This window comes from Atractosteus spatula, chromosome 6, assembly GCF_055471065.1.
Source record: "Atractosteus spatula isolate fAtrSpa1 chromosome 6, fAtrSpa1.hap1, whole genome shotgun sequence".
Taxonomy (NCBI): Eukaryota; Metazoa; Chordata; class Actinopteri; order Semionotiformes; family Lepisosteidae; genus Atractosteus; species Atractosteus spatula.
Genome location: NC_142711.1, coordinates 26548076 through 26564127, shown reverse-complemented (window position 1 = coordinate 26564127; position 16052 = coordinate 26548076). Strand labels below are relative to the sequence as shown.

The 16052-nt window shown below is 36.5% G+C and overlaps 1 protein-coding gene across 2 annotated transcripts in view; it reads right to left on the bottom strand.

Annotated features, from left to right (window-relative positions):
- plcd1a (phospholipase C, delta 1a) overlaps window positions 1-16052 on the bottom strand; it is a 46823-nt gene that overhangs the window by 10304 nt on the left and 20467 nt on the right. For both annotated transcript variants that reach the window (XM_088918068.1, XM_088918067.1), the window contains exons 3-8: window positions 10159-10387; window positions 8503-8632; window positions 7998-8226; window positions 7010-7211; window positions 4994-5138; window positions 3587-3739 (exon numbers count right to left, since the gene is read on the bottom strand). In XM_088918068.1, coding sequence (XP_088774194.1) covers window positions 3587-3739; window positions 4994-5138; window positions 7010-7211; window positions 7998-8226; window positions 8503-8632; window positions 10159-10387 — 1088 coding nt within the window. The remainder of the gene's footprint in view (window positions 1-3586; window positions 3740-4993; window positions 5139-7009; window positions 7212-7997; window positions 8227-8502; window positions 8633-10158; window positions 10388-16052) is intronic.

Here is a 16052-nt window from a genome sequence, read left to right as displayed (position 1 = left end):
GGAAACCAGTGTATGCTTAACAGTGTACTTTCTTCCCGGCTGAGAGTAGATGGCGCATGTTGTCATTAGATAGGTGACCTCTGAGTGAGAATGAGAGAGACAGAACTAACTGGCTGTGTCAGGGATACACATGTTAATGCAGTGGTAATGTGGAGTTTCTGGACAAATGGGATCAGCCAATACAGTTAGTGTAGATCTGGTGCCTAGTGAAGAGTAAGAGATGAGAGTTGATTTTAAATGGTTAATGCTGAGTTACTTGGGTTGAATACTCTAGTACTAGGTGATAAATGAAGACAAAGAGTAAAGGGTTTGATGAAGATCTAGAGAGTGTGATAAGCATGTACAGTGTTTGATGGCTAATGAAGAGCTAGTGAGTAGAACCAAGTAAAGACTGAGAAGGAAGAGGGTTATATAGTCTTCTGAGAGGGATGCACTGTGAAAGAACTAATATCCCATAAGGGATCCAAAAGAAAGATGGACTGCTTATATATGGAAAAGGTAAGGTGACACTGGCAATGATAGACTTTGGATGGTGTGTATATTAATAGTCCTGTTCTTCATTTTATGTGACTTAAATGTTGTAGTACTGCTACCTAGCACTCTCTTTGTACTGTTTTATGCATGGTCAAAATTCCAAGACTTTGCAGAGCAATATAATTAGAAACAGCTCATGTCTTGCATCATTTTTCCAGTTATCCATCGGAGACCTGTTATGAACTGTGATATGTAAACAATGTTATGCCCAGTCTGCATTGCATGACTTAAAATATTTTATGTACAATTACAGGTTGTCCGCAAACTGCTAAAATGGAACTAGATTTATGATCAACTACTCAGACAAACAGTTTCCCAAGAGAATGTCTGGACATAAAAATGGGTCTGATGTTTGTTCTAATTTAACTACAAGGATTTACCACAGATGTTTAATAGATTTAATGGTGTACTGTCTATTTTTCATCTGTTCTTTTAAAGGCTTTTTAACATGGATGTCATGATTTCAAATTTCTCGTTAAAATATGGGCAGGTTCACATTTTAATTTCTGAAAATTAAACTAATGGTAAAAGGCACATAACATGTTAGCCAGGAATCAATAAGAAAAAGACAATGCTATGAGCAGAAATAAATAGAAATAAGATATATTTCTCAGAATAGAGAAATGGATAGGAATTGGGTGGCTCAAAAAAGCCAAATACAATGAAGAGAGAACACAGCTGTGATTCCAAAAAACTTCTTTTCATGTAAAGAAGTGTTTACTTTCATACTTGTCTTGTTACCTATAAAACTTCAAAATCTATATGGTCTACAAATACATACTCAACTCTAAGCCAGGCACAAAAGGTAAGAATACAGCATTGTCTGACAAAACAAATAATAATTAAAGATGGGTTTTTTTTCCCCCAGGAAAGATCATTAAAGATTTTTTTTTCCCTAGAAAAAACTATTAGTAAAAGGTAATCTCACTTTTGTTTATTTTTCCAGTTCATAAACTCTCTATTGCAATACTGCAGCTCAGTAATCAAAGATGTACATATGGGAGATAAGCAGTGTCTCTATTCTCTTTGTATACCCCTCATTGTCAAATAGCAGATCTTCAAACAGGCTAGATCACCATGCCAGCTCAGGAAACCATGGAGGGGGGCCATGTGCACCTTGCTCTGAAAAGAGTACTTCTACACCACAACCATTGCTCTGGCTTTCAGAAATAACACTGCAAGCTCAGCCTGCGATGTTGAGCTGCACAGCTAAATTAATCTTACTTTTTTTTGCGCTCAGATTCACCTGAAAGTAATTAATTTGCAAGTAAAAAAAATAGCTGTAGGTCAAATTCCTCTCCCCAATAAAAAAGGAAATGGGAGTAAAAACCAGCATGTATTCTGAGCCTCATACAGGATAAGGCAGAGTCTTGTACTGTATTGTCAATAATGTGATTTTTTTCCAGGAGAATACGGTCTTCATTCTGCCGAGGATAATATTTCCAAATTTGTAAGCAAAAGCAAAACAGCTGAGGAATGTTTCTCATTCTTTACAGATGCCAAGGTTATGTTCAAATGCAGGAAATTAAAGTCCTCCTGGCACTTCTTCAAACGACCAGAAGTTCAAACCTCACACTTATGGCTAAAAGCTCATTATATCTGATGAATTGTAGGTAAAATAACTTTCTCAGGATGGTTATCAAAGTCTTTTTAGAGACATTTTCACTGTCTAGCTGTTCTGACACAATATACCAAGCCTTGAGTGTTGAATGATTGATTTGAACTATTATAAAGAAAGGTCTCAAGTCTTTGACTTGCAAGTCACACCAGTGTTATTTATGAATTAACATCATAGTGATTGGCTGAGAGGAAGATGCCTAAATATTTAAATGCTATGAGATGGGTGTTATCTACATATAAATACAAACATTCTTTCTTCATCTTGCCTATAAGATGAGGTTGCTGAAATGCTTTACATACCAGCACTCCTGTTAAATGTTGTGGAAGCAGTTATGCAATGTCAGGGTGTGGTTAGTACTTGGATAGGAGGTATTTAAGAATATTCAGGATGTTGCTGGAAGTATAGCTGTGGATGAAAAGATGGCACAGTGCTCTAAACTAATTCCTGAGAACCACAAAGAGAAAGTTGCACCTGAGGAAGTTCTCAGAAATTACATTGAAGGCCTTTCCTTGACTTTAACCCACGACTGAATACAAATATTAAAATCTATGTTGGAAAGCATGTTAACATGTTTCACAACAAAGGTTAACAGACTTCAGTGTCTACATGTTTTAAAATCATTATCGTGAAGTATTCTCAAAAAGCAAAATTGTATTACAAGAATTGCTGTACAGCTTACTTTTAATTAAAAAAAAATAAAATATCTCATGTCTGTATCACTATATTTTCATTTACATTTTAAAAATAGCTTCTCAAAGCTTTTTACAGTAAAAAACAAAACAAGGAGAGTAGGTAACAGAATTAGAGCAATTAAAAACAAGGCTTTAGAATGCAGCAGAAGATGCAAAGGGGCAGACAGAGGCAGACTTTTTGAAGAAGGTTTTGAGTCTTGATTTGTGTGTGCTCAGGGAAGGTGACTCTCCAAAATCCTTGGGGATATTCCAGAGAAATTCCAGAGCTTTAGGGCATAGCAGGAGAAGGCCCCATCAACCATAGTATGAAGATGAGCTTGGGAGTCAAACAGAAGAACAAAGAGGAGCAGGAAGATAAGTGAGACAGGTACTGAGATGCCAAGCTGTGTAGAGTCTTATGCAGTAGGTGAGCATGAGGATTTTGAAGTAAACTCAAAATCACATAGGAAGCCACTGCAAGGACTCCAGGACAGGATTAATGTGATCAGTGATCACTTGCACGAGACCTGATCCAGATTCTGGAATGCCGAATTCTGAACATACCGGAGTTTGTTTAGTATTAATTTAGATAACTCAGCGAGGAGGGTATTGCAGTAATCAATTCTAGAGAACCCAGGGCCGCAGCGATGTGAGTCAGCAATGCTAACCGTGCCACCCCAGGACAGTCCATATTTATATCAAATTTCCACCCACACCATGTCTGTATCAGAGCTTAAAAACAAGTTTCACCATCACTCACGTCTGGCGAAGGAAATTCAGTGGGCATCTTGTCTCCGAGAGGGGCCGTGACTAGCGCATCCCCCAGGATATTTTTCAAGTGATAGGCCATCACCTTCTGCTGTTCTACGCAGCAATGATTCTCCAGGGACAGAATCAATGGGTACTGGGACTTCTAAAGGGGAAAAAAAAGTACCAGATAATAGTCATAATTTCTTAAAATAACAAATGTGGCTCTTTATTTCAGATCTGTCCCTCCTGCTTTGAGATTTAGACACTTATTGCAATAAGAATATGTCAAAAAGTAAATATAATACATGTGGAACAAAACAAAATGCACCTTGGCTTCATTTGTACAACTTGTACTTGTGAGGTTAGGGAGTCCTAAGTTAAGAGCCTTAAAACCTCACAAAGTACAATTTCTATGGATGGAAATTATGAGGATGCAAGTGTCAGATGCAATGTTCATTAGCATCTCCTTTTCTATACAGAAGTTCTAATGCCTGCCCTACTTGCAGAATTATCTTAAAAGGTATGTAATGACGACTACAATCATACATTCATTGGTCTTTTGCACATCGTCAGTGGTCCTAACACAAACACAGAGCAAAGTTTGTCCACTGCCAAACATCAGTGTAGTACTGTACTCAGAAATGTAGCAACATCACAGCACCTTTATCAATGAACAACTTAGGCTTGTGATAAAGGGTCTCTTATGTTATATTATCCAGTGTTTAAAAATTATGTTCCCCCGACATGGCTGGGGCATGTAAAAATATAGACTACATTTCCAAGCCGGGCATATGTATGTTTTCCAAATCATAAAAAGAAAGTGAGCTAGTAATCAACTATTTAGAGAGCTAGTATAAACAGGGTTTTTATGTGTTCAAGTGTTTTATAATCAAAAAGCAAGTCAAAAAACCTTGAGTTATCCACTGCAGCTCCTTATAGGCCTGTACACATACAAAAACTGCTACACCTGTTACCTGTGCAGTCTGATGTTTTTCAAGTTCTCATTTCTGTATTTATGGATGTCACTAATCATTAAAATCTGGCATGCAGCAACATGAACTCTCCACTTGCTGTCTGTACATTTAACCACTGATAGAATAACATTTCTTCATGTACTACACACTGGTTATATGGTAGGGAAAACTGCCAAACCTGCTACACGAGCACTTTCATACTGTTTGATATTTCTGGCATGTTGTTAACACAATGTTCACCTGCCACCCTGGTTAGAGTATACTGTATTCCAACTGTTTGGGAGTTACAGAAAATCTTGCTCATAAGTATTTTACTCCCTTCCAATTATCATTTACACTTATACTTTGGCCAAATGTAGGTACTGGAACTAAATGCCAGTTTAGGAATGATACAAATGTATTTCCCTGTTTATCACATCTAAAAGCTACTGAGCCTTTCTCACCTTGAAAGCATACTGCTTAATGGTACTAATGACATCTTTGAAGAGCACTTTAGAGGTGAGAGTGTATCCATGATAAATCACTGGCTCTTTGTCAGGCCCATCCCAGCAATCCAGTTCCACACAGCGGCAGCTCTTCAGAAGGGCCCTATATTTTGCAAGTAGAGGAGAGCACTCATTATGTTATCCCAGACACAGTCAGCCAGTCTTCCAGGCTCAAACTATAATGTGTACATCACAGTTAAAGCAAGTTCTTAGATCTGCAGTCCAAGCAAGTTCTTCTACTAGCTGAGCCACTCAGGAGCCTCAGACCCCACTGTCATCAGATTGTCATCAGGGTTAGAAAGCATAAGAAAATACAAATGAACACCTCAAACCTGAATACATTCTGTAATCTGAAAAACTGTCCAATATGGCTTTCAAAATCTATTTATTTTTTAATTTATTCAACAAATGCATAATGAGATGATAACAACAATTGATACAGTTTGATAACCAGTGATAAATATGTTGATTGCTATTAACTATTAGTGTCACTGTAAATGACAGGCCACCCCAACAATAATAACCCCAAGTCAACTGTCCCTCGTTTTATCTCTCCTGGCTGTGATAACAGTGACCTTTCAAAGGATACCCCAAAAAGACACGAGAAGCCCAAATTTACACATTTCCCCAGATGTCTCCCACACTCCCCTGAAAGTTATGGACCACATTTCTATTTCTTTCCCTTTTCACCTTCGTACTACTCATTCAAACATTTTCTGTCTTTGGTAGCATGGTCTGTTCTTTTCTTTTTGCTTTATAACATGGAATTAAACTCTACTTGTTCTCCTCCGCACACAGGCTGATGTAGCTCCTTTCACCCACCTTTCCTGTGTGTTTTTAATCTTTGAGGTGAAGTAAGATTTTGGCTGATTATAATATATAATGCAATGTTAACAGCTTTGATTGATAACAGCTTGGAAGCTGTTATGGAAACTACAGTATGTAGTTCACTGAATGATTTAATAAATATAGTTCAATTGGTTTGCAAAAGGCACTTTGTTTCTTGAACTTGGAAAGTCCTTCTAGATGTTTTGGAATCCCAAAATAATCCAACCTTTTCAAATAAGTATATAAGCTATAAACATTATATTTCCTATATTATTATATTTTCTATGTAAGGTCTCAATTTGTTTTCTGCGTGTTAACAATATAAATGAATCTATTTTCATACACCGAAAACTTTATAGGGTGCATTACAAAAATGCATATAAAGTTTCTACTTCTGTAGGTAATGTCAGAATACAGGGCTAGTCAATTTTTTACATGTATTTGCAAACATATTCCCCTAATTTGTTCTCAATTAAAATTCTACATTTTATTGTCAGTTAAATGAAATCTATCTGGAGATTGACAGGTTATTTATAGGGAAGCTGATTTAATTAAACTGGAATATGTGTGAATTCCATTCATACTGTATACAAGTGAAGTTCATTTCTTATTCATCAAGTTGCTTATAAGCAAAGCTCTAACAGGAATCCTGAATAAAGGGATACTACGAAAACTGCAATTGCATGGAGAAGAGAAACATTGCTGTTCAGAGATTTATAATGGGTAACAGTAAATTAGTTTTCTGACATGGTAATGGGAAAATCACTTTAAAATGATAGTTCTCTAGACCAACTACACCTACATAAGGAAAAAGACAAAAAAGAAGGAAAAGGGCAATTGCTATCCCTCTGGCATCTTTCCCATTCCTCTGGTATCTGGATTTTTTAGTAAAACGTATTCCTCAAAAAGTGTCACGCTACTGCTCGGATTAATGGCAATTTGTATCAGTTGTGGGTTGGCAGTCTGTTGCATTGGTACGGTATAACTGGAGAAGGCTCCTGTCCTGTCACCACAGGCAACTAATCCCTACTATGTATGTTGTTTGAGCATTGGCTATTGTAACAAGAGTCTTGTTATATGCAGTTTTCACTATGAGTAAAAAATCACTGCTCTATGGATCTGTCACCACGGAAACTATTTATTTACCTGATGTAGGCCTCAGGGCTGCTCGGTCCCTTGAGCTGGTCCTCCATCAGATAGGTGTTGTGTGAAGATGAGATGAAGTAATGGTTCAAGGGCTGGGTCATGTCCTGATATACTACACTGTGTGCAGGGTTGAAGATCATCCCAAGTGGGCTTTGCAGGTATATCAGGAAGCCATCTTTGGTCATTTGTCTCTTTTGTTTTGCTAAAAAAATATCAAAATGTATGATGAGCATGATTCTGTGATGGAAATAATTAAAAGCCACTTCAATGCTGTGTAATATTTCCAGCACCAAATGCTTCACCACATCACAGTGATTAATCACATGTTGCTTTCTTACTAGGGAAGTGGTTACACCTCAACAGTACTGACTTACTTCATGTACCAAGTGCCAAACATATTGTTTAGAAGCTTAGGGTTTCTGTGAAGGACACTGACCTGTTGATAAATTAACTTTCTTCTTATGTCTGTTTAAAATCAGCTTTGGGCCAGAACCTCTAGATATTGATTTCTCAATTTGAAGTGCAGTTACTTAACTCAAAAATTTTTTTTTTATATTTCTGTATCTATTTCTCTGCTCTGATTGTCCAGAGTATAAAATGCATACTGCCATAAGGCACACAGATTGCAGATGTTGGTACATTTTTCTATATATTACATTTCTATTTGTACACTCTTTAGAAATCTTTAGGACTGACCACCCTTGGCAGAACTGACTGACAAAAAGTGCAGAACTCTGCAACTGGTTGTGGGCATGTCAAAGAGCAAAAGTGGTTGAAATACACCACTGAGTTCATTTTGGTTTCTGTTTCTGTTAATACTGTGCAAAAAACTAAGGATTCAATTAAAATATTGAGAAAAAAGCAAAAAATAAAATGGTACCAAAAGAAATACTTTGGGAATGAGGATTAAAGAGAACAGAATCTTTATCCTTGAGCATTTGAAAACCAAAAACAGCACAATTCTACAAAAGGATAAAGCTGTACTTGCCTTCTTCATCAACCTCATATTTTTCAATAAGTGAGCACGCATCGCTCGCTGTGACAGCCTCAAGCTGTTCATGTTGTAGGAACTGCGCCAAGTCCTGTGGGCTCATCTTGCCTTCAGTCTGTGCATATTTGGTGTAGATGACATCAATCTCCTGTCTATAGGTCAGGATTTTGTAGAACTCCTCGATTTCAGAACCCTCCAATGTGCCTGATCTTGATTTGTCACATTTCTAAAAGGGAAATACAGTATATATTTAAAGTGTTTGCTGTACCATGAAGATTTTTTCAATACTTCATTGTTTATATATTGCAGAATATGAAACAAAAACTGCAAGATAATCTATGCTATTTATGCTATCTTCAATATTTACTTGCTGTAACCTCTGCTTTTCTGGTTCATCCTGAGGTATGGCTGCACATTTATTATTTCTCATTTTTATTATGAAAAATTGCATGTATGCATGTCACAAATAACTTAACTCCTCTCTAACTCTCTAACTCCTTACCGCAAAGATAAGTTCTGCGTAGGCTTCATTCACTTCGAAGTTGATGTGTTTTAGAAATGACTTCATCTCTTTTAATGTCATCTTATTGTCGTGATTCTTGTCAGCCTTCCGCATGCAGCTGTATATCCAGCTAAGTCACTGATGTAAGGACAAACACATGGATTGCTGAAATAGCATAAAAGAAGTTACACTGCTCAAACTATACGTTATGCAGCTACTGTATATGGATTCAAACCTGTGCCTATGAGGTGCTGTTTAGGCCATTATTCAAACTTTACCTCTCATACACACAAATTGCTCTCACATACACACAAAATGCTCTCACACTCTCCATTTAACCTCGCACATAAACACAAAACGCTCTCACATGCACTAGTTTTACCTCGCACATACTGTACACATAAAACACTTCTTCACAATGTGAACGTGAGAGACCAAACTAGTGAATGTGAGTACATTTTATGTGTATGTGAGATGTAAAATTAATGAATGTGAGAGTGTTTTGTGTGTGTATGCGAGAGGAAAAATGGAGAGTGTGAGAGCATTTAATGTTTATGTGAGAGATGAATTATGGCCAATTTTAGGCGGTCCGTGTAAATGGCACAATGTGATTGGTTGAGAAAATTTATCAACAAGCTATCTCATTTTCTGCTGCGCTCCAAGATGGAGGAAAGAAATCAACTGCAACAAGCACTAAGCCAAGCCATGGCTTTAATTAATAACATCTTAGCCACACCAGAAGCAATAGCGTCATTGTCATCGGCTACGATGCCTGTGATGAGTGTTCTTCCATTCTCATGAGTGTTTTATGTATATGTGCAAGGTAAAACTAGTGAATGTGAGAGCTTTTTGTGTTTATGTGAGAGGTAAAACTAGTGAATGTGAGAGCTTTTTGTGTGAATGTGTGAGGTAAAACTAGTGAATGTGAGAGCTTTGTGTGTATGTGAGAAGTAAAACTAGTGAATGTGAGAGGTTTGTGTGTATGTGAGAGCAATTTGTGTGTGTATGAGAGGTAAAGTTTGAATAATGGCCTAAACGGCACCTTATATGTGCCCATACATTTTCATTCACAATTGTCAAAGCCCAGTGGTATATTAAGATGTGATAAATAAGAGTGTTATGAAATTGAGAGGCTTCTCTCACATTACATAAAATGCTTTAAGAAACATTTTTTTCTACAGTATGTGGGATCATAGTGTCCAGAAGTGGTTAGGATTATGATAATAAAGCTCTTTATTTACTATAGCATGTCATCTCCAAGCACTGTCCATTAAATCAATCACACAAATAAGGCAAATATAGACAAAGTAAAATAGTAAATTAAACAGAATCATTCCACAGCCAGAGGACAGTGGAGGCAGGGAGTACTGCTGCTTACACAGGTCTTTTTACACTGTACGTCTCCCAGTCTTAGGGTGGGAAGCTTGGGGGGAACAAAAGATGTATTTTTATTATCAGGTTTTCTTTTACTGTCCTTTATACCTTAATCTGCTTTGTAAATTTAAAAAATGACAAAACCTTTTTGTATATAATGAATGCAAACGCTATTCTAAAGGCTGTGTATGTTCTTTTGAATTTTCCTTTTTCACGCCGTTAAGGAGACCACACAGCCTGTAGCAGCAAAAAAACTGTACTACAACAGACTGAAAAGGATACTGCTCTCTGTTCTGTTGCTGATTCATGCTCTTTGTGCGCTCAATGATCTTCTCCAGGCTAGTAACCCATTGCTTGGCTTCCTCTGGACTGTCGGCAATGAGGTCCAGGTTTTTCCTGTGACCTTTAAAGATGATAGAGAAGCAACAGTCCTCCAGGCCGCCCTCTGTGTATTTCTTCATGCCCTCTGACTGCCGCCCAGACCGCACATCCTCAATGTCATCGATAGAGACTGGAAAACAAGCAAAGGAGCCAACTCAACAATTGTCCTCCTTCACTCACTATCACAGGCCTGCTAACTGGATTAGATAACAAGCACTGGGCATCTCTACAGCTGCTAAAAAATGAGTTTTCAAATTCAGAGAGCAACACCAGCAACTAGGCACCATAACACTTCATTTATCAACAGGAAGTCTGCTCTGTCACCCTAACAACCTTGAAAAAAAATCATTACTTTCCCACCAAACGAAACAATGGGCATGATGTACTGTATAAAGCGCATATGTACAATCTGCCAAGAGAATAGATGAAACATTTTCCTTCCAATGCTAGTTTTTCCTGAATATGAGGCTGTAGGAAAAGAATCTTTTAATTTATACTTTATTTATTAATATTAACCTTTTGGTGACAAACAACAGTAACAGGTTTTGCCAGGTCCACTTGTCTGCTACTGTATGTACTTACAATAACACCACCATATCGGATAACACTGCTCAAACTTTGAGATTTATTATGTTGAAGTTTGAACGTTAGATGCCTCTTTCTATCTGAAATGTTTGCTATCAACATTCTGCGTGATGTGAATTAATAAACTGAGCTTTAGGAATACCATAAAATAATTACAAGACTTATAGTTTGTTGCATAACAGGTTTACTGACATAGTGAAACTGCAGGCACTGATAATAGCTGTCATACTGTATGTAGTTATTGAATTTCTCACAGCCAAGAGTTTCACAAGAGCAGTTGAGTTTTACATCATTCCTATACAAGGGTAATTAAACCCTGGCAACACGATACATTCTATAGTGATTTCTTTATATTTCTATCTTATTACCACATCAATCAGGCAAGAACTATTTAACAAACCCAGATGACAATTAACTGAGATAAGCAAAGGAAAAACAATTATTTTGTACAAAGATACTAGGTTACAGATCTAAAAGAAAAACAAGGGCTTGGCTCTTTAGGCAATGTACTGTATATCTTGCAGGTGACTAAGAGACAAAACAGGTGGAGTAGCTGCTTTTTAAAATCATTTGTAAAACACAACATTAAAGCTATATACTTGTGTCTTTGGCAAAGCCAGTGCAATTGATAAGAAAAGCATAACATTCTCTTTAATCTCTGGAGTGGCTGTTCAAATTATGTTTCAAACAGTCAAAAGGTTAAGGTATAGTTTATTAGCAGTTAGAAAACTGATCTAACCTTTCTGAAGTCCTACAATGTATGCTGGTACAATCACAACAGTGCTCAAAGTCAAGTTACTATCATTACTTTTTTTTTTAAAAAAAGTACATTTGTGCATGTTTTTATTCCTTCAAGTCTCAATAATAAATGCAGTCACAGATATTGCAATTTTCTTGTCTTGGTAAGAAATTAACATTTTCAAGAATGTCTCATATGTCATTGCTTAACCAATATCTTTAGATAACAATTACTTGCATTTATACAGAATTATTTATCCCTAATGATCTCAGTCTTTATCGTAGCCTGTCTTTATAGACATTATATCCTTGGTCCATGTGTCTTATAACTAGAGTATCCTTTTTTCATTCAATATCCTTTCATGACTGTATATGCAAACATTCTATTATGGCACAAGAACAAGGGCAGTAACTATCGTTTTTTTTAAGAAAAATATGGTTAGGGTTGACAAATGCCCTGATCACAAACCTTAGAGACAGGTCTCTCTGGCAGCTAACTACGTATTTCAGAGAATAGCTTCACAAGGAAACAAGAGCAGGTTCATAGAAATTTTATCTTGCACACTGAAAGAGGGCATTAGCACTAGGAACTGTATTGTTTCAGAGCAAGATTTGTAGCTCACTGGCAGGAAGGCTGCCTGGGAATACGCAGAGATGTCTGAATTCATATTTAAGGGCACCAGTACCCATTATTTGATCTTTCAGTAAGAAACCACAATTTAAATTTAAAACCTAAAGTTCCATTACATTGGAACCCCCTATTAACTAAAACACATCAGCTGGTTTCCAGATGCATGAACTGCTGATCTTTTAGGACAAGACGTGTTTCCTTAGGCATTCATTATCAACAGAGATTCAGGAAAGGGACCAACTTTGACTACAAAGCCAGCACTTTCAGTTTTGGCTTCTATAATTTTTTTTCTGTCCATCTGTCTGTCTGAAGAGTTTATTTTTAAATTTAAAGTACAGTTAAAGCAATGGTAGTCATTAGAGTTAGGAAAGAGAGACACACGAGAGCTTTTCACAGGACTGCACATACTGTAGCAGTACTTCAAGCTATCAAGTCTTCTTATTATATTTATCTCAGACAGATTTCATTGGTAGATTTAATTAGCAAAGCTAAACCTGAGCTAAACACAGTTTCCATTCTAATGATATTCATATTAATACGTATTCTAATAATAATAGGCCTGAGCAGGACTGGTTGTATGTCTAGATAGGAAGACTTGAAGCAAAAGGAAACACATGGGGGAAATGAATCTTAAAACTCAAAAGAAATAATAGCCCCTGTTAAAAATCTTAATTTGTCTGCTGTTAAGCTTTTTTTAATTTAAACTGCCTAGAAAAAAAGAGAATGACATACCACATTAAGGATATTTTGAAAAGTGTCTCAGTGTTAATACACTCCCCTGTGCATATATGATTACACATTTAGCAAGACAAGAGAGAAAAATAATCCCCATTGAACAAACACCAAAAGACTGAGAGCGAAAATCACACTGGGCTCCTAGAACAATCAACTGAAATAGTTGGTTAAGAAATACCATGGCACCAGCCTTGTTTATTTGTCTTGCAGTGCTACACTACTATTTTCAGTGACCCTAGACAGAGAGACTAATAGCAACATTTAGTTATACGTGAGAAAGGGCAGCTGGCACAGGTGCAGTCTCGCCACATACTGTCAGCTCTATGAGTGTACATTTCAGCAAGAAAAATGAAAATAAGCTATTTAGATGTTGCGCTAGGATAATGGTGATTTATTCTATACTCAAAGTATCTGTTGTGTGTTCAATATTCTTCAGTCCTGAATGTTCCAGTAACACACTGAAAGTGTGTGTTTGCAGCAAGTCTTCAAAACCCAATTCATTATGCTAAAGAAGTGATATAAAAAGTAGAAAAAATACAGTTAGAAAAACTCTTTTCTACAGCTTTTTTATCACAGCTGAAATACAAATCAAAAATTAAATTTCTTTTTAAAAAACAACAACCACAAGTTGAACCTGTAATGGTAGTGATGCTAGGGTTTTTTTATACTGTATATTTAAAATTGTTACCCCTTTGGATGTGATTTAGCTTTCCACATCACTTTTCACATCTGGGCAAAATGTTTTACTTTCTCTCCCTGGCAGGATAGGAAAAACTTTTGAACGTCTTAATGGACACTACAGACTGGGATTATACAAAACTGGGATATCTTACGGATTTGTTTATAGCTGTCAATAGAGTTGTTGAGGTTGATAACCTGTTACCTTTGATCTCTGTACAATATCTGACTTTCTCCATGACAAAACAGTACACAATGTTTTGTTTCAGTGTTCAGCCTCTTTTAATACAGGGTGGCAATCACCATGACTTCTGGAAGCTTCCATATACTTTCAGAGGCTTGGTGAAAATGTTCTAGCTAGTCAAATTTACAGGATATGAGTACATTTAAACATTGTGCAATATGTAACTATTTTTATGTGTATGCCTTTGATATAAAGTATATAAGTCAATCCGTGTTTTATATTTCAACTACATTTGAATTCAGAAATGTTAACAACTGCTGTATATCCCGACAGCCCTTATATGAGCCGGTTTCTTATATGCAAACATGGTTGCCTGTTAAATGACAAACAGAAAAAGAATAAATAAAAGACTGAGGATGAATCATTGGTCATCAGATGCTGGTTTCAGTTAGACTTTGCAATACATTGCCAAGGCTAAAAATTGCATTTTATGTGATCACTTCTATGGTAACATCTGCTTGTAATAAAAGGCAAATGAACGCCTCTCTGCATCTAACAAATTCTGTAAGGTTTTCTGTCTCATAAGGTATAACTGGGTAAAAAAGACTGCCACAGCATTAAAGAGAACAAGGACATGCAAAAAGAGGAATTGAAGATATGACAATTAGTCACTTCTGTAAAACTATACAATGCAGACTTGTTTTATGATGTAATATGAACAGATTTCAAATGGTCCAATTAATGTATACAAAGCTACAACTGTAAGGCATTTCTTGGTACTTTGGGAAAAAGACAAATGTTATTAAATTTCTGTTCTTGTCTGGCCATACACAATATTCTGTTAAAAATGCAGACAGTGCTATTAAAACTGACCCAAGTGTAAGGTTACAATTTGTTCAAACTCTGTAAGAACAAAGTATAAAGTCAGGATGCACTATATATGCAGAACTACAGTATATACAATGAAATAAACACAAAAAATAAAAATGATCTTTTAATTCAATTCTACATTGTCCACATTGTGGCAGTTACTTACACTTATAATTACAATGAACTGGTCCGTTTTGGTCATGAACAAAGAAGATAATGAGGGGTTGACTTTTGCTTCTTGTTCTTTTCACCTCAAAAAAAGCAAATTACCCTCACTGACTCTCCAGACTGAGCTCTAAATCCTCAGTGTAAGCAGAATCCAATAAAGTTCTTAGATAACACTGTGTTCCGAGGCTGCTCAGTATGAAAAGCTTTAAAAACAAGTAATCAAGGCTGAAAAGTAACAAACTCTTTCATTTTCTATGTAATGTTTAATATGTAATAGCAGGATATCATATAACACTAGGCTCATGAAATAACAGAGGCCTAATCTGCAATATACAGAATTTTATACTGTATATACTATATAAAGAAAGGAGAGGTCAAAATTCAGTTTTAAATTGGGATTTGCTCTTTGCTATACTCTTGGTAGGGAAAAAATAGTTCACAAAATAAAACATTAACCAAGGACCTCATAAGTCAAGAATTCCATCATTTAAGTTTCCTAGTTCTGAACGAAGGTACTCTGCTTCGAAGGTACTCTGCTTCGGGCCAACAGTGACTTGTGTTATCATGAGATAACACTGGGTTTGTGCATGAGAAGCAGGTTATCTGCTTTGCCCTTCAATTCGTTTCCATAGACACGGCAGATTAGAGTGGGACTTTAATGTCAGATGCAGTCCAGTTTACTGTATAATCTAATAAAGACGTCTGTTTCTTATGTTAAGGCTTTAATTCTCTGGCTGCAACAAAGGAAAACTGCAGAGGAAATGTTTGCTGGGTGGAGTTTCAGTTTGGGATAGGGCAGCTGCATTTTTAAGATGTTTTTGTTTTCACAGAGGAAAACACAAAGGACCATTTTAACAACCCCCCCCCCCCAAAAAAAAACAAAATATTATCTATTATTTTCCAAGGAACATCCAGCTGGTACTTCAGTTCATGAAGAAAGCCAAGAGATAATTATGAGATGTCATTTAGTGTTTCCAAGTTAAAAAGATCCCGAGGATGACTGATACAGATTAATCAGTGCTCTGTGTGAATATTAATAGTTATATAAATGGACAGTCACTGTCTGACAGTCAGCAGACAGAGCCGTATACATTTGAAATGGTTTTAATTAACATCAAATACTCTTTTTCTGAGTCTGTTATCTTTAATCGCTTTTGATCTTCTGAGTGGTGTGTTGTGTTTCCGCTAACCTGTATGATTACCAAA